General features: G+C 42.4%; 1 protein-coding gene across 1 annotated transcript in view; it reads right to left on the bottom strand.

Annotated features, from left to right (window-relative positions):
• Nucleotides 1-3404: 3404 nt before the first annotated feature.
• LOC131666087 (homeobox protein dve-1) overlaps nt 3405-20315 on the bottom strand; it is a 42559-nt gene continuing 25648 nt past the window's right edge. The window contains exons 3-7 of the mRNA XM_058938450.1: nt 7953-8095; nt 7567-7869; nt 4499-5056; nt 4007-4426; nt 3405-3924 (exon numbers count right to left, since the gene is read on the bottom strand). Coding sequence (XP_058794433.1) covers nt 3748-3924; nt 4007-4426; nt 4499-5056; nt 7567-7869; nt 7953-8095 — 1601 coding nt within the window. The 3' untranslated portion in view covers nt 3405-3747. The remainder of the gene's footprint in view (nt 3925-4006; nt 4427-4498; nt 5057-7566; nt 7870-7952; nt 8096-20315) is intronic.

The following is a 20315-nucleotide window of genomic DNA, read 5'->3' as shown; positions in this document are numbered from 1 at the left end:
TTGTCACGCGCGATACGATTTTTGCTCGTATGGACTTTGGCGCGAGATCTTCGAATTCTCGTGTGCGGCAGCAGCAGCAAACATTATTATCTATCGCGAAACGTCCGGCATGTGGCGCGTGTCATATTCGAAGAATAGTCGTCGGAGCAGCATATCCCAGCCGCCGTTGCCGCCGTCGCCGCCGCCGCCGTCGCCGCGCCGGTGGAGATAGCCGGCGACAGAGTTAGAGATAGACAAAGAGCGCAACAATGCGACGAACCGCACGATGAATGCTCGACGAGTGTACGGAGCGGAGAGAGTTGGAATGCCGAAGGATACGGTGCAAACAGATTTCAAGGAAGCGGTTAAGCGCTATTTTTTTTTTTTTTTTTTGTTTTATCTTCTTTTTTTTCTCTCTGACGGAACAGGCCAAATAAATGCGCGATTTGAGCGTCAAATCGTTCTGGAAAACGTACGTTCGATGTTGGATGAAATTTCGATGTAAGAATTTTCGTCAGCGAACGAAATTCGGCTTTTCCAAAATCGATTCAACGACGCACTGGCTAGCTCTTGCGAGGAAGCTCGTGCGCATCCGAACATTCCACATACAGTCGAAAATTCCTATGAGAAATCAAACCGCGCGACAAAGGGATGTACCGTTTCGCAATGCTTGCGGCAGCCGACGTTTGCGCACTGATGTGATTCTCGCCTTTCGCGAACTCGTTGCTCGCGCGATTATAAAGGAAAAAACGAAAAAAAAGAGAGCACGGGACAAAGCCATTAGATTGCAGCATAAGAAGGCACTTATGCAGGCAGTAGTCGGGCCGTTATTCAGGAACTTTGTTGACAGCTCCCCGGATAGGTAGATAAGAACGACCTCTGAATGCCGAAGCTCGTTGAATACACCGCCCGTAGTCGTATAAAGAGAGTGTCGAAGCATAGAGTTAGTTGAGAGTATAACATATGATAAACTCTCGACTCGTCGCTCCTCTCTCTCTCTCTCTCTCTCTCTCTCTCTCTCTCTCTCTCTCTCTCTCTCTCTTTCTCTATGCAGCCTTTTATGACAGACGTATTCGTATTCCGATGTGCGTTATATATTGTCGGCTGAAAAATTGAGCGAAGGGAAGTAATTTTAACGGGATTTGCTGGCGACTATTGTCGCGATTCTGTTAGGGGATATTACGAAACACGAGGGCATACGAAAAGATATTACTTAATTTTTTTTCATACAAACAAATTCGACTTTACTATTAGCCCGTAATATTCAGTTGGCTGAAATCGCAGCGAGTGACAAATAAATTAACCGAACTCTCCATTCTCCCCAGCGCCAGCTCTCTTTTCATTCTTAGCATATAAATCAGCAGCTCCTTTTAAAAATATCCCCGCGCGGCAAGTTCTCTTTCTTCCCACGCGCTCTTCTTATATATCCGAGGCAAAGAAGAGGAAGAAGAAGAGGAAAAAAGTGGTCTTGCGACTGAGTTTGCGCCGCGATTAAATTAAGCCGATGTCGTTTGACAAATGAAGATCAGATAAAAGGATGATCCTCCAGCTACTCAGCTTGTGCTGACTTTACTTCCTCTTGGTTTACGTAAGAGGACTCTCTCAATTTTCTTACCCAGAAGGAATAAAAAAACGAGATAACTGTATACGATATTGTGAGAAATATTCTGCGGAGCGGCCTCGCCAAATTCTTTTAGTTATATTTTTTGTTTTTTATTTTACTATTGTTCTTTCTCATTCCATATATTTCACTTCCGCGAGCTGATTGTGTACGGCAAATGTATCATAAATTTCGGAAATTCTTTGCAAATAAATTTTTACTTTTCCGATGATATCACTACGTAATATTTCGGCTTAAATAGTTCATCACGCGGTTCATGAGTAGGTAAATGAACAGATAGATGCAGAAAAACTTTATTCCGCGGCATATAACAAAGTCCAATTTGCCGTTAAAAAAACGGGCATCAGCACATCAGAAGTCCATGTGCTGCTGGCACAGAATAATCCCTTGCTAACAGACTGCAGCTGAGCAGCGGCAAGCAAGCAACTCGGCACAACAATGATAAGGATAAAAGGCAGAGGCATTACAAACGAGAGTAGGTATACATAAGGATAAGAAGGGACTTTGGTAGAGAACGAGAGGCAAGGAGGTATTAGACTTCAGGATGTTTCGCGAATGAGGAATACGGATTGGTTGTAAGGCGTTTTAATTGGACAAATCCGCCTATCCTCATTAAATCCAGAGGCGAACTCGCGTCTTTCTTCGCATTCTCGGCTTTTTCATCTGTCCAAATCTCTCCCTCTCTCTCTCTCTCTCTCTCTCTCTCTCGCGTGTGAACCTTTCGTACTTACATGGCTCTCTCTTTCTCTCCCCCTTATCTATATCTCCCGCCCTTACAGACGTACTTATATTCCCGCGCTCGCCTCGATTCTCGACTCTAAGTTTTATTATCCTGCGGGGTGGTTTGTTAATCTTCTCGATACCAATGCCGTAAGCTTTATATGCTTCATTGATTTTCACTAATGCGACTTCACTATCGGTATTTTTTTATTTTTTGTCAATGTAAAAGGCGAACAGTTAGCGCTTAACGTTTTGAGATTGTGGTTTGCTAATGAGCCAACGTAATAAGCACGGACGATCAATACATCTGAAGAACCCTCTCCATAGTCGAATACAAAACGTCTCGCCAACGTATCACCTAATTTTCCGGCTTTCCTGGGCGCCTCCATTAATAGACCGCAAAGCCTTTGATTCGCGAGAATAGATCTCACTGACTGTATATGTGTGCGTGTATATATATATATATATATATATATATATATATATATATATATATATGTTGTCACTATTTGCGCCTTTGAGTTAGGCAAGCGGGTATATGGCTTGACAGCTACCGTCGACTTGTCTTATCTGTGGAGGCAGACGAGAAAGAGAGAGAGAGAGAGAGAGAGAGAGAGAGAGAGAGAGAGAGAGAGAGAGAGAGAGAGAGAGAGAGAGAGAGATATTGCGTTTGCCTGTGCTTATTGTGCTTGGTTTGACGTTATCGCTGCCGAGTCTCGCTCGAGCTTGAAACTCTTCTTTTTCTCGGGAAATCCGTACATGTGGATCGAATGTGACGTTAGAGGTGAGGATTATTGTTAGAAATATAGTGCAGGTACAGAGGTGTTGATGGATGAAATTGTTTCTACTGGAAACTGAAACTTTTATAATTTTTTGTCGTTGGCAATTATCAATTCGATAGAGAAAATAATGAAAGATTATTTGAACTATATATTAAAAAAATCAAATTATCAATCATGTAATAACAAGTATGAATAAATGAAATAGAAAACGTTTCAGAAGAATAAAAATAACGGTGTTAAATTGTAAATTGAGGTAATTGTAAAAATAATAACAAGCCAATGAACGAAGTAAGCATGGTTTATATTTTATTCGAGATCGTCATGATAATTATTAATAATCAATAACTAATAATAATAATAATAATAATAATAATAATAATAATAATTTTAATAATAATAATTGGTTCTCATTATTTACAGTCATTACGCCAATAATATTACTCGTTACGAATCATTGTAATTACAGCGAAGGTTACCTTTACTCCCAAAACTCAGAAGTCGATTAATGCCATTTTTTGTTTTATTCGCGTACAATATTTATACGTATAATTGAGTATTTCTATCCTCTTATTTTCTCGCTCTCACAGCTCGCTTTAAGTATTCAAGCTTTCACTCGAGACCAATGTACATGTTACGTTGACGGGGCTATTCGGCATGATAAGGATGTGGTTGTGGTGGGTCCCCATCGAACAGAGCCATCTTCAGTCGCTTGCACTTTGCCCTGCGATTTTTGAACCAAAACTGCACGTTCTTTGGTTCAAGACGGGGAAACTTTTGCCTGTACGGCATACGATTCAGCTCCTCCGTGTATTTTAAAATTAACTGTAACAAGCAATATAAAAGCAAAGTTATTACTCATCAAAGTGTACATAACGAGAGAAAGAGTGAAGATTAATTTGCATACCGCGTGACTGGGGTGAGTATTATGCGTAAACCAAGTCTCCAACCTTGGTACTTCGGTAACAGGATCGATGAAAGTCCTGTTACGTTTTCTCCTTTCGTCTAAGATACTAGTCGGGCAATTGGCGGGTCCACGGGGTGATAGGTAATGCGACATGTACATAACACTGTGGCTAAACATTGGACTCGGTACTAATGAGAAACCAGATAGCGGACCACCAGCACCCGTCGGACTTGCTTCGTCGTCTTCGGAGCCCGATGACATACCACCTCGCGATGGATCTTCTTGTTTGACAGATGACGACGTCGACGACGGCGGTTGGTTCTGTTGTTGGTTCTGTTGCTGCTGATCTTCGGGTCGAGTCGTCAACGAGAGTGGACCGATCGGCGGACTTGCTGGGGGACACGGTGACGGTGACGTCGACTGAAACCAAACGAATCGCCATTATTAGAATCTGCGCAGGCCTGTTTCTCGCGCTAGTTCTCGTCAACTCACCTGATGTCTCGAATCCTCTTCGTCATCGGAGCAATCCTCGCTGACGTTACTAGCACCTCGCGGACTAAGACCAGGTGGACTGTATCCGTTGACTCCTCTGGTCTCGGCCCTTTTCTGCGCTGCCCTGGCATTTTTGAACCAGTAAACTACATTATTCACGTGCAGGGGTTTTCGGTCTCGCCTCGACTCTAAACTGTTCAACTCGTTCACGTAATGCTGAATCTGCTGACGCGTCGGATGTTGATTTTCAGCGAACCACCGTTGAAGTCTGGGTAGCTCGAGTTCAGGATCGAATGAAGTACGCATACGCGATTTGTGGGAGAATACCAAGAGATTCGGATGATGAGCTGTTGGGTGATGATGACTCAAGGGTGTATTCGAGCTTGGCGTCACATCGGTTGGTGGCGGCGATTGGCTACGGTGGTGATGGTTCGACGATGGCTGGATTAAAGGATTGAGGTTGAGTCCAAGATGTTGCTGTTGAAGCCAAGACTCGAAATTTCTTTGAGTTTCTTCAGTTAGGTCATTACCACCTCGGCAAAGGGATGATAGTGTTGCCTGCAAGCAGATCAGGACAAAATATTGGTGAGCTTTTTTATTATCTATAAGTTCGTTAATGTGCAATACTTTATTATTATCGTCAATTAATAAGTAAACAAAGTTGATATCATCTAGTCCGTATATTACTCATCTTCCCGTCAAAAAACTACAACCTTAGCAAACGCGTAGTTTATGAAGATTTATCGTGTAAGTCCCCGATAACTCGGTTAAACCCAGAGCAGCAATCAGACTTGAGCGCTCGCCGAGATGGAGCACAAGTGTGTTAACGCCGCGTGACGAGCAGCCAGGTATAATTCGTCGACGTTGCGCAAACGAAATAAATTAGCCAGCGGCTTGAACTGAAAAACGAAAAAAAAGGCAGTAACACACAAAGAAAGTGCAGCGCGCGCGCGTTATCACGAGGCTCATAAAAGCGCGCGCGGGCGCGCGCCCGCGTCTTATCTGCTGACGTAATAACTCGAGCAGCAGAGCATCTGTCGCGAGCGAAAAACCGAAGGCGCGCCGCTCTCGTCGTTAAAAAACCTTCCGCTAAAAGCCGAAACTGGAAAAGTTCTCGACGTTTATCGTTTGATTTACAAGAACAAACAGCAGGCCGAGAGATACACTCGGAGGCAGCCGCGATGTCGGATCATGACGAGGTAATCCTCCCGCGCGAAAGATCGGTAGCTCGGCAAACGCGGCCGGGCTTATCTCTGATTTACGTTATTACCGTAAATCAATCGCGATCTCCTTGTTGATTCCCACTCGAACGCTGGAAAATATTCCTATGAAAAGAACGATGTGCGTAAGTTTGCCTTCCCCCTGGCTTCCAGTCGGAAGGTAAAATTGGTAATCATAGGGTAACAAGAGCGAAGGCATTAAACTTGGGACGGATCTTCAAAGCGCGAGAGAGAGAGAGAGAGAGAGAGAGAGAGTGCACTTAGATAATGCCCCGGAGCTTTCAACGGCAAGCGCGCATGCCTTTTGATGAGGGCTAGGCGAATTCGGCTGAGTAAAGGGTAATCCTATCACGCCCTTCCCACACCCCTTCCTTAAGCGAATGAAAGATCTTTACCTTCGTCTCTCTTACGTGAGAACGCTACGTACGTCAGCGTCAGCAGACGTCGTCGCGAACTATTCCCGCTCTGTCGGATCGGTGTCTTTCGTGATTTGAGGTTCGCTCTCGTCGAGCAACGCCGTTGGCGTGCGCGCGGGCGAGAGATTGGTTTTCTCACCGCGGGTGACGTGCCTTCGACGTCGCCCCACGGTTAAACGAATAAAACGTTGATTTTCGAGCGCGCATGGCGATTACGCCGCGACCGAGCCGTTTTTTCAGCGGACAATTCGCCCGAGGCGATAGCGAAACAAAAGCGCGATACAGGAGCGCGTCTGCCGAAGTCGCAGGGATCAGGAAGCCGCGAGTGCGCGCGCGGAGTTTCCGTTTCCGGCGAAGATTAGGCATCGCGATAGAGGCACGACCGAGAGAGTGGATGCAAAAGAGCTGGAGGACTTCTTAATGAGATTAGATGCTTCGCCCTCGCCGACGGCAAACACTCTCCTGGCGAGATTTACATTTTATACATTTTTAAGTGGTGTCGTCTTGTGTACGAGCCAGCGCGGCTTCGCCGAAAGTCGCTCGCCGCGCGCCGTCTGTCTCTGGTAATTTTATTGTTTCTGTATTTTTTGCGCTTAATTAGTGTAAGAAGCTGACTGGAATTATCAATCCTTGTATTAGGTGAACTCAATGGAAAAGCCGAATAATTTTAGTATTAATCGCGAAAGGGAAGAAAACTTCATTGCGAGCAATTCCATAATGTACATAGGGTATAAAATAAATTCTTTTCAGAGACTTCTACATTAGTAATTTTCAATTACTTCCAATGAAATAGTTCTTGAATTTAATTGTATTCTACTTACTATATTGATTCTACACATATGCTTAAGCATTATAAATTTGAAAGGGAATAATAAGTATAAGTTATCCGTATGGCTTCAAAATATGTGCTTCTATAGATTTGTACTAATGATTTTCATAATCGGAAATCTTATTTTTAACGACTATCAAATACAATATTACGTTTATTATGGGATAATTCGAGATACAACCTTCTGTGCTATCGTTATTTTTCAAAATTTTCTACAACCATTTCATTCAATAATAAATTTCGATAAGTGAAGGCAAGCAAAACAAACCACTAAGTCGAATTTTCAGATTAAGTAACAGTAGGTTTAATCAAGCCGAATATTTTTAGGCATTGATTAAAATAGAGATACGAGAAAAAATACAATAGAAAAATGAAAAAAGTAACGTCTAAGTGAGTTTTATTTTTGGAGATTTATCAAATAAGCACATATATTGAAATTCAAGCTACAAATCGTTTACTTGATTTTTTATCACAGTGTATTTTAAATAATACAAGATCAATTATAAATAACGATTTGTAAAAATCAATGAAAGAAAAAAAAATTTAAATTGAATCAGAAATTGTGCACATTGAACATCAGGGAAAGAGAATCGGTTAAAGTACCTCATCGAGCGGGCAACCAGCAGCAACAAGAACGGCATGGCTACGTAACAGCAATAACCTGAGCAATTTATCCCTGACTTCACTGGCGGGTGTGGGTGGTGGTGGCCTCGATCTGTACACCTGTATCTTGAGAGTGGCAAGGTTGATCAGCTCGGCGAGTATATCTCCAACGGTAAGTAGTGGGCCTTCGGCAACCTTCTCCGTTGGTAATGGCTTCCAATTTCTTATCACTATGCTACCTCGCGCACTCAGGATCAAGTCATTCGAATAATTTAGTCGCATCAGTACTTCGCCGACCAAATCCTGTGGAACATTTGAAAAACAAATTTCTTGTAATTTTGTTGTTTGTTATTGATATACGAATTTGAGTGGGATAGTGTATTCACCTGGAATGGCATGTTTGCTGGAATGAAAACGTATGTGTCAAGTTCAACGTGCGGCCGCCGCCAATTATCGCGTCCATTGGCTGGCCGAGTGTCAATGATACTGTGGATTGCTTCTACTACACAGTGAATAGGAAGACTTTTACCTGTAACAATTAAAACAATTTGACGATTACAACTGAGGCAAAACGGTACAATCAGCTATTCAATTGAATATTCTTAATTTAATAGAATATATAAGCCATTGAGTTCGATAAAAAAATAATACAGGAATTCGATTATTTGACGTTTACTCTTGTGTAAAGATTCAATTCGAGTATTAAACACACGCATATACATATGCTCAAATCATTTGAGATTCACGTTTCGATAAAACAATTATAAATAAGATATCGCTCGTTAATTTTATGTTATTAAATTTTATAAATCACGCGTGATCGATATGCTACACGAGAAAGTTGCTCGTCGACATTTCTTAGATAGCACAATAAGACAAACTACTTTCATCAATCACGTACAAGTCCGAGTGGATATATCGTGCATTCAATCCCTTATTCACGATTGTCTCTCTCTCTCTCTCTCTCTCTCTCTCTCTCTCTCTCTCTCTCTCTCTCTCTAGCAATACATAATCCCCCGATCGAGAGATTCATCTTTGCTAACTCGGAAACTCATAATGCGGCTTGAATCGCAAGAGAACTAGAAGTCGCGCAATGGAAAGGGTATAACCCCCGACGTGGTGAGCGCACGTGCTAAGCATATGCAGATCCACTCGTCTATCCCCGTTTGGGCGTGAAACAATGGGCTGCCGACACAATGGGCACAAGGATCCAAACGCTTAACCCTGACTTAAGTCTTTTCAAATCCCACTCCCTACTCCCGAGAGCGGCTGAAAATCTCAAGACGCGTGTGCTCCGCGGTTCCTCTCTCGCTGCTGCGAATCAAAGGCCACTTGTGTTTATCCAAAAAGCGCCTTAACGGCGTAGCCCGCCTGCACGCCCGGCATTAGAATTATCCATCGGTGTGACTACTGTAGCTGATGGATTTGCCAATGTTGCGAGCATTCGGTGCCGATTTTTCCATTTCGTTCGAGATGCAGGGTTTCGGGCTGCTCGTTCAATATTTAACGATCAGTCCGCTGGAAAATTACGTCCATCCAGTTTTCAAATCTTTTCATATGTTTTCAAAATTGAAGATTTTGTAAATGTCCATCTTATTTGAAGCCAGAAAGCCGTCGGAGAGATTGGTTAATTTTCTTTTCACCAGCCGGATAATCACGCTGTATTAAATTACAATCGAAACTAACCGACAATGCAATCGATCCTATCATAGCTTACATTCAAGTTCATCGTTGATGTTCCGAAAAACTAGCTATACATCGGGCGCATCATAAGACACGCGAAGGTGGTAATAAACGCAGTAGTACAGAGCTGCAGAAGCTTGGTTGGGCGCGCGACAGAGCTCACTCGATATATATCCCGCGTCTGGCTTGAAAGCAAGCAGGTAAAGGTTCGCGAGGAAGGGGCGATTAAATTGGCGGTCGCGCGCTTCAAAACCGGCCGTGGCACAAAGACCGAGGAGGCCGGCGCTGCTCTAATGAAAACTATAGCCCGGGTCGCCAAGGATTTAGCTAGCCAGTGGTCAAGCCACAGCAGCAGCAGCACCACCACCACCACTGGCGCGTATTAGATGGCAAGTTTAGGCATTAATACCTAATAACGCACACAGGACGCCCATGGGCTACTAAATCCTTTGTTGGCCCATCTTAGGGCTGGACTTAACACCTTCACTCTCGTAAGACGTGCAGCACTGCTGATGCTTCGCCGAAGGGAAGAAGCGCTACGTTGTTAGCTGTCGATCGGACATCGTGATTACGTGATTACAGCTGGCAGTAAGGTTATACTGCATGCGCAGTTATTAAGTGCTATTGTCTCCGGTATGTAAGTATTGACATGTTATTCTCAACGGCCAGTCCTTCTTTTCTTTATTCGATTAATTATTTATAGTCAATAGTGATGAATTCTGTCACCTATCTTTCTACGTGTAAACATGTACACGTGTAAACATGGAGGACAAAAAACGAAAGAGATGAGAAAAAACAAAAATAATTGTAAACCACAGCTGAAGACTCACAAAGAGCCGATGGTTCCAACGTGTCTAAATTGAAATATCAAAACAACGCGATAACTTCCCTGCGCAATTAGTTTAACGCGATCCGATAAAAAAGTGAGGAACGACTACTCGGGCAAAATGGTAAAAGAAGTTATCATCGAAAAAGTGAGTGGCTGTCAGGAGCTTGGCGACACAATGAGACAGGCAGTTTCGCTAAGGACTTGACTTCGTTAAGGAGAGTACAGAGGCAGAGAGTTCGATCGTCGTTTATTTTTTATTTTTTTTTTTTTTTCATTTTCGTCGCTCGCCGCGCGCACAGCAGCCGAGAATCTTTAATCTTCAGCAGCATCCGGCGGACGTTACCAAAGACATTTCTCATTTCTGGCCCGATTATCGTGTTTCCGTTATCTTCTCGCAGGCGCGCGCCCGCGACTACTGTCGCCGCCCGTCTCTCGCTCTCGCTCTCTCTCTCTCTCTCTCTCTTTGTTCAACGATAAGCTTTTTCGCTCTCTGCCGACGAACCGACTTTTGATGCTTCTTCGCCCATCTTCTTTCTCCAGATTTCACTTGTCTTTCAGGTGCCATTCGCGATTACAGCTGCTATTATTTTGGTGCTTTTTTTCAATTATCAGAACGTGATATTTTTTCATTTTAATCAATTGTGATTTGAATTTAAATCGTCTTCTAATATGAATGAGTATCCCTTATTTTCATTAGATATGTCAATTACTTTTTAAATATGTTTGGTTGAGTGGAGATATAGCGTATACATTTTTGTATCACTACTTCAGTTCTCTAGGTGGAGCTCGCAGCTTCTTGCTATGCATGGTTATCAAGGAGTTTGAGAAAAGAAAAAAACCTATGCAAATCACGAACGATTATTTCATTCGAGTAGATGGCTAGTTTCTATACAGCGAAATGATCTTATGAAAATTGTTAAATGACATGAAAGTAATTAATCTGTTCAAGTTATGACAATGAACGATTGAACGAACAAAGAACACTTACGGGATCTATCGATATGAACGAAGAAAGAATCGTTCATCGACTAAAATCGCATCCGAAGGTACACGTGAGTTTAGCCCACTTTTCGCGATAGAAGGCAGGGTGCAGGCGAGCCGTTGTTTGTGCGAAACTGTGGCGTATACAGATAGAAATGTAGGCGAGTGAACGCAAACGAGCCAGAGGGACTTAGGTTCCTAAGGTTTCTTCGGCTCGCGCCGCGTCTTCTCGTAATCTAAGACTGCTCAGTCTAGTCTCACGGAATCTAATCGCGTTTTCTCGAAGCCGTTCGCGCATCCACCCATCTATCTCTCTCTCGTTAGCTTTGCATACGCAAGCTTGATAACACTTTCATCGATATATCACCGTTGCGTCTGTCTATTGAAAATTCGCTAGGATAACGCGAATCGTCTCGCTCTTTACGCTTCCTGGTCTACTGATATTTCACTCGGTAAACGTCCGAAAATCTTGGACGTTGCTATCCGTCGAGAAATCATAAATAACGTGCCACGTAATTTTTCAAACATTTCAAAACAACGAAACGACATTTGCTCTACGAAACATTGCATTCGTCTGTTTTAATAAAGCGAATAATCATTCGACCGAAACAAATAGGCGATAATCACTTGTAAACTCGGACAAGCTGGAATTTAGATCTAAAGCGACAGAAAAGGAAGAAGTGTGGGCGCGTGTCCTCGATATCGCAGGCTGATCCGGCGGATGCCGCTAGATAAGAAGCAGCCTGTGAAACTCTTTTCCGAGCCTAACATTTATTATCTTTTTCCTCTCTCTCTCTCTATTACTATTTTTTATACTTATTCTTTATTAATTCTTATCATTTAGCTTATGATTACCCTATCTTGTTAATTAACTGTGAAATAAGGATGAGGTTCAACCTGAAAAACAGTTGTGTTTAATTGTAACTGGCAACTGATAATGTGCAACGGTTGAATCGAGTTTGTTCTTCGAAATAACGAGTTTAAAACTCGAAAGAAGCTACTTTCAAGCAGAAAATCACGATTTACTGCTTGTATAACGTCTTGGTTTATACGACTAGCGAATTCTAATGGAAACTCTAGGCGCGCTACGAAAAATATATATATATATATATCTATAAACTCTAGCGAGTCCGCGTGATCCCCGAGTAATCGAAACACGATGTACCCTCGCGCCGTCAGCAACAATCTCATCCCTCGTATGACGCACGCAACGTGGAAAAAAAGAAGCGTCGGGCTAGAGCAGCATCGCATCGGGCCATTTTTTTTTTTTCTGTTTTTTTTGTTGCGCCCGCAAGTGTATATATAAAGGCTCGCGTGCGATTTAAGCTCTCGCGCTTGCACAGACACACAGAGAGCAGGGCGCAAAGCTCCAGATAAGGCATAATGAGATAACCTTCGGGGGCTTACGAGATCACCGGCCACGCGACGAAACCCTCCAAATCCAGGCGTTAGCGTGCGATCACGCGCGCTCATCGACAAAGACGGCGACGACGACGATGCGACTCGACTTTGTTATTTTTCTCCATTTCTTTTCTCTCGTAGAGCGAGTTTTTGAGAGAGGGCGCCCTCGTTTATCAGGCCAAATTGATTCTCGCTTCCGTGCGCGATATTAACTTCGAGATTCACGCGAGACGTCACGCGGAAGATCGTACCCGAGCGAGAACTGGATTACGAAGAGATCGTTACGGTCGCGCGATCGACCGTCAATGATTTTGCGTGTTTCGCAGTTTAACTTTGGCCAGCTGCTTCCGCTCGTACGCGCGAGCCCTGCGAAGAGTGCAATCCCCAGTGGCGCTGTCGGAAACGAAAAGCGAAATAAGGTTCGTCGGAGCCGAGCATCCTCGGGGCAGCAGCACGCGCGCCCGATACGATTTGGAAATTGTTGGCGCAAGCGCGCCAAGTGTATATACGCGGAGGGGTTAAAACTTGCCGCGCTACGGGTATATAAGACGCTTAGAACGTAAGCTTTTGCGCGGGCGGGATGAAAAAAGAGGCGAGGCTGCGCGAGATGCGTGGAAGGCGAGAGGAAGTAATATTCGCTCGCTGTCGCGTGCGTGAAGGAAAAGGCGCGCGGGCGCGCGCGTCACGTCTGGGCTGAAGATTAAAATTACTTGGGCAAACTGCTGCTGCTGCTGCTGCTGCTGCTGCTGCTGCTGCTGCTGCTGCTGCTGCTGTTACTACTCCTACTGCTGTACAGCGTCTTCGCCCGTAAATTTCTCGGCTAAGGAGCTTAATTTGGGATTTTCGGTAACGAGTTATTGTAAGCGCGCAACGAGTTTCGCTTACGACGACGACTTACGTATCTGCCATGCCGTTCGATGATTTATAGGCTTTGTTTATATCGCTGTACCATTAAGCCATGCGTATGCGTGTATGTAGGCTTTCGACTTTTATTGTCGCCTGTTAAGTGTCGTTTTTGTTTCTTCAAGATGTTCATAGAAAATATGATATTACGATGACGACCTTCACTGACAATATATGAGACATTCGCTCAAAAATATTTGCGGTGTTATCCCGGGTTTTCCCAATTTTCTGAATGCGGATGACCAAATTTTCTTTGTCTTATTGAGAGCTGTTGATTCAAATTTGATTTTTGAGTGGCGACATTTTTTGATGCTAACCGAGTTTAAGTAACATTTCTCTGCAACCACTTCACTTGAAATTGTTTATACTCTCACTTATCAGTTTCAGTCACTAGTCGCATATTTATCATTTATTTCAGAAAGTTTTCATGGATCAGTCGACTTTTGTTGATTGGCGATTAACTGCGTTGTTTACGTTATAAAGTTCTCGAAGATGAGACAATTATTAAAATGATTCAACTGTACGTGAAAAAAATTGATAAAATCATAGTAATTTATAAAATTGTATCCCGACTATACCGTGATATTAGTATACTATTAGCAGCTGATAGAAATCTTAGTAGTTCTAACTTTTTCAAAAATATAGATATCTATATTTTCAAATACCGACATCTATACTAAAATTTCTTCTTTCAACTATTTGAGTAATGAAAAAAGGATAAGTTTGAGTAACGTAAAGACGAGTGATTTTCACGAAAAAATCCTTAATTCAAGTAGAAATATATGGTATTTAACAATTAAACTTTCCCAAAACTAAAGGCAAATTGAAAAATGACCGTTGATAGCACATTATTATCAATAGTATACTTATAATTAGGCTAATCCCAAAAAGACTCTGTGCAAAACTCGTTCTCGCAAAAACAGTAATAATATTCGAAGTAAGTATTTTTCTATGCATAATTCATTTTCCCTGTATCTTACTAATTAAACATCAATCTTATTACAACAACCGACACAAAATCTGCCCACCAAAGCAGAAACAGAAAAAACGCAGTCTCAATTTTTCGCTGTCCTTTAATCTTCACCTCATGTACGTACATCATCCAAATTCATCCTGGCGAAATCCCACATCCCTCGAGAGAGAGAGAGAGAGAGAGAGAGAGGCTAGCTCGGTAGAAAAAAAATAAAATGTCTTAGCAACCGAGTCTCTTTACGTACACCCACGCATGCAGGATGGTCAGCCGTGGATGAAGACTTTTAGGTCTGTGTGCGCGTTCGCGTCCCGGGACTATATGCAAACCCTTGCGGCTTAAGCCGAAGGCTAAGCGCAAGTCTACCCCCAGCGGGATTACTCCGTCATCCTTGCGGAGACTATACTCTGCGCGCTTGCCGCGCATATACACACGCTTATCGCGGCGAGAGTACTCCCCTCCCCTTCCTTCGCTTTGGATTTCGCAGATATCTAAGCTCGGCGGCATGGCGGGGATAATACGCTTTATCCGCGGACGTTTCGCTTGAGCTGGTTTTAGACGGCTGTACCGCTCCCACCTCACTCGAGATTAGCGGTGTTCATCAAACTTTCTTTTGTCGCTAAAAAGGCTTTGTTGGTTTTTTCTTTCCGAGGGGGACAGTGGCCTGACTTTCATTACATCGCTTTGTTTCAGATGGTCATTTGCGATTTTTACTAACACGTATAGTTTTCCGTGTTTTCAGCTTGCGGATTCACTTCTGTATTTCAATAGCTTTTATATGGAAATTTATCCATAACGACATTTTTAATCTTATTAAATAGTAGCGCTAAAGCTTTGCATGAATTATATACAGCTGCTTCGGCATTTCGTCTGTGAATCAATTGCACTCCAACAGTAATGCGTTTCCTCGAACCTTGATACTCTCTACTTGAAACGAACGCCAATTACTAATCGCCAATTACTAAAATTGGGAAACTAACACAAAATTTTAACTAGTTATAACTTTTATGCATATATCATTGCATACTTCGTCACCACAATCTCATATTCTATTGATCTAGTGAAGTTCACATATAAATAAATAATATAATAAAGCGAGGCGATTGACTTTGTCGTATCATCTTTACATGTTAATTCTTTTTTGTAATGGATTCAACTATTCAGCAGCATTTTAGATGCCGTACTCATTGAATCTCATTTGTCTCACTACGGTCTCTCATAAACTCTCGCTATATAATAATCATCTACGAGCACCATAAAACCATCCTCGAGCAGATTTCAAATTGTAAGGCAAGAAAAGCTCTAAACGATCCTTTCTTGGCGCAAAGTCAACCCTTTGAAATTTTTGTCTACCGCGCAGATAAGCGTAGCCGCACGACAGTCCATCCAGCGGTGTAATTATTCTTCCATTTGACAATGTCGCAAGAACGGCGTGTAATCTCGAGAGAGAGAGAGAGAGAGAGAGAGAGAGAGAGAGTAAGTGAACTGAGTGAGAGATGGGGGTTTGGTTGAAGGAGCAAAGGGGCCTCCTTAGCAGAGATCTTAAGCAAATCCGCCGTGAAATCGCATCAGGGCTCGCTACTCTCCTTAGGCGAAACCACCTCTTACGTCGAAGAGAGCGAGCCCTCAGCTGGAAACTAAATTTTACAAGGTCTGCCTTTTTGGCCGGTCAGAAATTTTTTTTTTTTTTTTTTTTTTTTTATATTATTGTCGCGGGAATCGCGCTTTTGTCAGCGATTGCGAGGATCGCTCGCCAAGGGATCGTTGAATTTGCATATCGTTTTTCTGCGCGAGTTATCGTGATGAGATTTTTATCTTTTCGCTCTGTCGATGGCTAATAGAACCTCGCGACTTGTCGATTCGGTTGTTCTCTCCTTCCTCTCTTTTTTGCTGTCGCGTAAGAGCATTTCTCGGAGATTCGGCTCGGATGAAGTTGCGAGTCGCGCGATTACCGTGTCACGCGTACTTATAAATTCAATGCGACGCGCCAAATTACGGCTCATTAAAAATCGACGTGAATCGTGCGAATGGAGATTAACATACCCATAAATAAATCAGTGCTAAAGCTCGCTCGAAAAAGCATCAGAGTTCATTCACATACGTCAAATCAGCGTGGATAACGAGCTCATATAATTAAAATAAACGCGCATAATAGAGCGGCGCAATGTGTATACAAGAGTAATGAAAGAGATTAATGATAACAGGAGAGAGTAACGACTGCGACTCTTTCCACAAGCTGAGAAACAAGCAGCTTTTAACGATCCCGTCAGACCCACACCGTAAGCCGACAATTACTCACGGATATCTCTTTCTTTTCTCTTATTCTCCTTACACCCGTGTGCCTTCCGTCACGTTTCTTCTTATTACAGCGATGCTTGTATTTTATCTTTCAGTTTTCGTAACTGCCGCGCTCTTTTGGGCATATTGACTTTCTGTTTGACGGATGCATACTTTTAACAATTGAAGCAATTTCACGTGCAAAATTATTCGCTTTATTCGATATCGTCCACTTCTCTTTCTCTCTCTTTGCGCTTTTGCATTCTCGAAGGTTGGTTGAAGAAACAGCAAAAGTCTTTGTATATCGGCAATGTACACATAGAATAATTTATTTTTTAAGTTTCTAAATATGAGCTTGTGTAAATTTATAACAAATATACACGTACAGTGCATAATCAGCTAAATAGGCTACTTTCTATGCAATCTAACGTGTTTCTAGATACGCCCTTTAGTATATAATTTTTTCTCAAGTTATTTTGTTTTTCCCTCTAAGTGGCTTTTAATAACGTTCATACATTACTGAGATTAATCGCAAACATTTGTGTAAGATCGTACTCGTACTAAGAAGAATTGCTTAAACACTGTGCATATGTGTTTCTCCATCAATTCCACTTTCCGAGAAGTACAATTTGAAGTTTGAAAATACGTCACCAATCGGTATACTTAGTTCAAAGAAAATGTCCTATAAAAAATAGATCTTAATAATGTAAATTTGTCGATGTTTACATCTCGAACAAGTTATAAGCAAGAATGATTTGTTTTATGTAAAATTTGAAGCTAGTCCACATATAACAATTGTAAAATGTGATCTTATTGCAGCTTTGATTATACGTGTAGATAAGAATACTCATAGTAGCTACTAGTTTGCAAAAATAAGTGAAATGGAGATTGCTCGGGACAATATTAAGCTGAGGTAAAAGCTTTTGTAATGGATCTTCCCGCATGGTCGATGACGGCAGATCGAAGTAAGAGCAAATTTATCCAGTAAAAGTGGTTATTTAAAATTTGCATTGTTCAGGCTTGACGCTGGCTCGCGAGCGAAAACAATCAGGCGCCAAGTCGGCCAGGCTCGGCCTCGAATCAATCAGCGAAGCTACTCAAGCAGCGATCTCTCGGTTCACACCCTCGCGCGAGTCCGTTATCGCCTTAAACTTGGAGCACTCGAGAAGTCTCTCACTCGGTGCTCTTAATCAAAAACCGCAAGAAAAGAAAAGACATTAAAAGCCCGTGACGACTCCGCGAAGGGAAGCAGATAAGGCGCCCCCCCCCCGTCACTGTTAGCGACTATCTTTCCCTTTTCCCCATGCCCGCGCAAAAATCCATAAGTGTGGCGCACGCATTGCCGACGCCAGCTGTTTTCTCCGTCTGCGATTGCCCCGTCGATGACTGAGCAGCGTAAGGGGCCGAGGCGAGGAGGCGACCTGCCGCGGCTTCGACGGATATCCAGAAGACGCACCGAACGCGATAAGCGCACGCGCGAGCGTCGGATTTAATAAATCTTCGCGCGAGCAATGAGTAATGAGCGTTGCCGAAGGAGGGGCGCCTCATGCGCAATTCATATTAATTGTGACGCCGCTGAAAATCGTTCGTCTGCGTGTGTCAGATTGCCCGCCGGCTGCTAATGTCAATAATTGTATAAATCGTCGGGCCGAACGCACCGAACGCGATATCTTTATTGTACGTATATTCTTTTTCTTCTACGACTCCGACTTGAAGCTCGCTCGAGCTTTCACGTGTGTTATTCGCAAAAGGCATTTCGCAAAGTCGACCGATTATGAATTTTCGACAGCTACATGATTACGCAAAAACGCACTGCAAGCTGACAGCGACGGATTAAAAGACAGCGTCTGGGGCTGGATGGCGTTGCATACATACACCTACAGCGTGCAAAGGGTCAGGCCTCGCTTATAGCGTAGGCGTCTAACAAGATTAGCCTAAGACGCATACTCCGAGAATTACACATTATGTATTCACCCGCGATATATATATATATAAACAGCTTCTCGTACGTAACGCGTAACGCAAAGATCTAGTTCGCCCGATGCGACACACCTTTACCGATGTTTTATAGCGTTTTATAGCGCGACTGCTGCGCAGCTTTTGTTTTGGGCTCAAGGTCGATGATTTTCTTTTGTCATCTTACGTTCAAGTTGCTATGAACGACATTGATGATATTTCGGCATTGCAAATGATGATTTATGCATGGGCTGTACTCACTCAAAGTAGTTACTTGTGTCTAATAAAGTACAAAAATACAAAAACAATTCGTAAGAGTTTCAACGAGTACAAGCAATTTTAAATGTTACGGTGCTTTGCCAAGTAATCATTTCACGTTTAAGATACAAAAAAAACTTTTGAACAACCTGTCTGTAGCACAAAATAAGATGATTACAGTGACAGTACATCAGTCGAGGCTGAAAGAAACAATTGTTATCTTTATCGTTTTGGTAAGAATACAATGTAATGGAGACCGTCCGAGGTCCAGCAAACTTCGCGAAAACCGTGCGAAAGGATCACTAAATAAATCCTATTACAAATGGATGATAGGCAGCTCGCACTTTGCTTACGTGCTATTCATTTGCGTTTTTAAGAGTATTAGAACGTCAAGAAGAAATGTATATCTTCTGGAGCATTGTTGCGATGGAACAATAGAATACGCTTGTGGCGGCTACTTTGAAACTTAGGTCTGATTTAATAATCGGTGAAAGAAAAGGAAACTTTGTATTCTTTTGTTTGGTGAGGTAATTACCTGATAATTACCCGTGATATATTTCAATAATTTTGGAATGAACATTTTTTATATTCCAATTGATTATTGATAATGACGGCACACCTCCACGCGCATTAATTTAATTTTTGATTTCAGGCAAATGTTTCGGCAGATGATAAATACTGAATTAATGATATTTTGGATGTAGCCAAAATGAAATTTGATAATCACATTATAGTTTCCGAAGATAAATCTTTCCTGATGTTCGTCAACTGGCATTAATATTACTCTCAAGTATAGTTGCATACTTCAATAATGTCGTGGGGTCTCGGTCGAAGCAACGCATTTGCCTCAAGACTATTGAAGATTATTTATCGCTATACAGAAAAATATATTATCCTCCAGAAATATTGCAAGTATTTCTGTTGAAGATTAACTTTTTGTTAAATCATTCATCGTTCTACCTTTTTTTATCGATGAGGATAAATTGTTCGGGCCCCTCTTGCAATTTTTTGAATTAAAAGTCGCTAAAGCTCCACGAGAGGTATTGTAAAATATCCGAATGCGAGACTGCCGGATTAGAATCATTCATCGGCGTAATCTTAATCCGTGATAAGGAAGGATTTAAACTTGCGAGATTTACGATAAGTCGCTTTTTACGATAAACTCACTCATCCACTTTCATACCGATTCAGACGAGAGGAATAAAGACATTTTTTTTTCTTCTCCTTTAATTCTCTTGCTCAGCATGACGCACAGTAGGAAGCTGGAATCATTCGTATCACTAAAATTCATACGCGAAAGATAAGCCATGGACGCATGCACGTGGAGGTAGGGGAACGATTATCCACGTGCATGGGGATATTTTTGATCGCGCAATAATCCCTAATACGATTTACACTGCTTGCCAGCTCTGTTGCTGCTGCTGCTGCTGCTGCTGCTGCGAATACGTAATCAAGGATTGCCCCGTATACGAGCGAAAGCCCCACGCGTAA

Source organism: Phymastichus coffea, unplaced genomic scaffold (assembly GCF_024137745.1).
Source record: "Phymastichus coffea isolate CEN01 unplaced genomic scaffold, Cenicafe_Pcof_1.1 PCOF00056, whole genome shotgun sequence".
NCBI classification, from domain to species: domain Eukaryota; kingdom Metazoa; phylum Arthropoda; class Insecta; order Hymenoptera; family Eulophidae; genus Phymastichus; species Phymastichus coffea.
The sequence above is the reverse complement of the archived record's forward strand: the minus strand, read 5'-3'. Positions and strand labels throughout refer to the sequence as shown.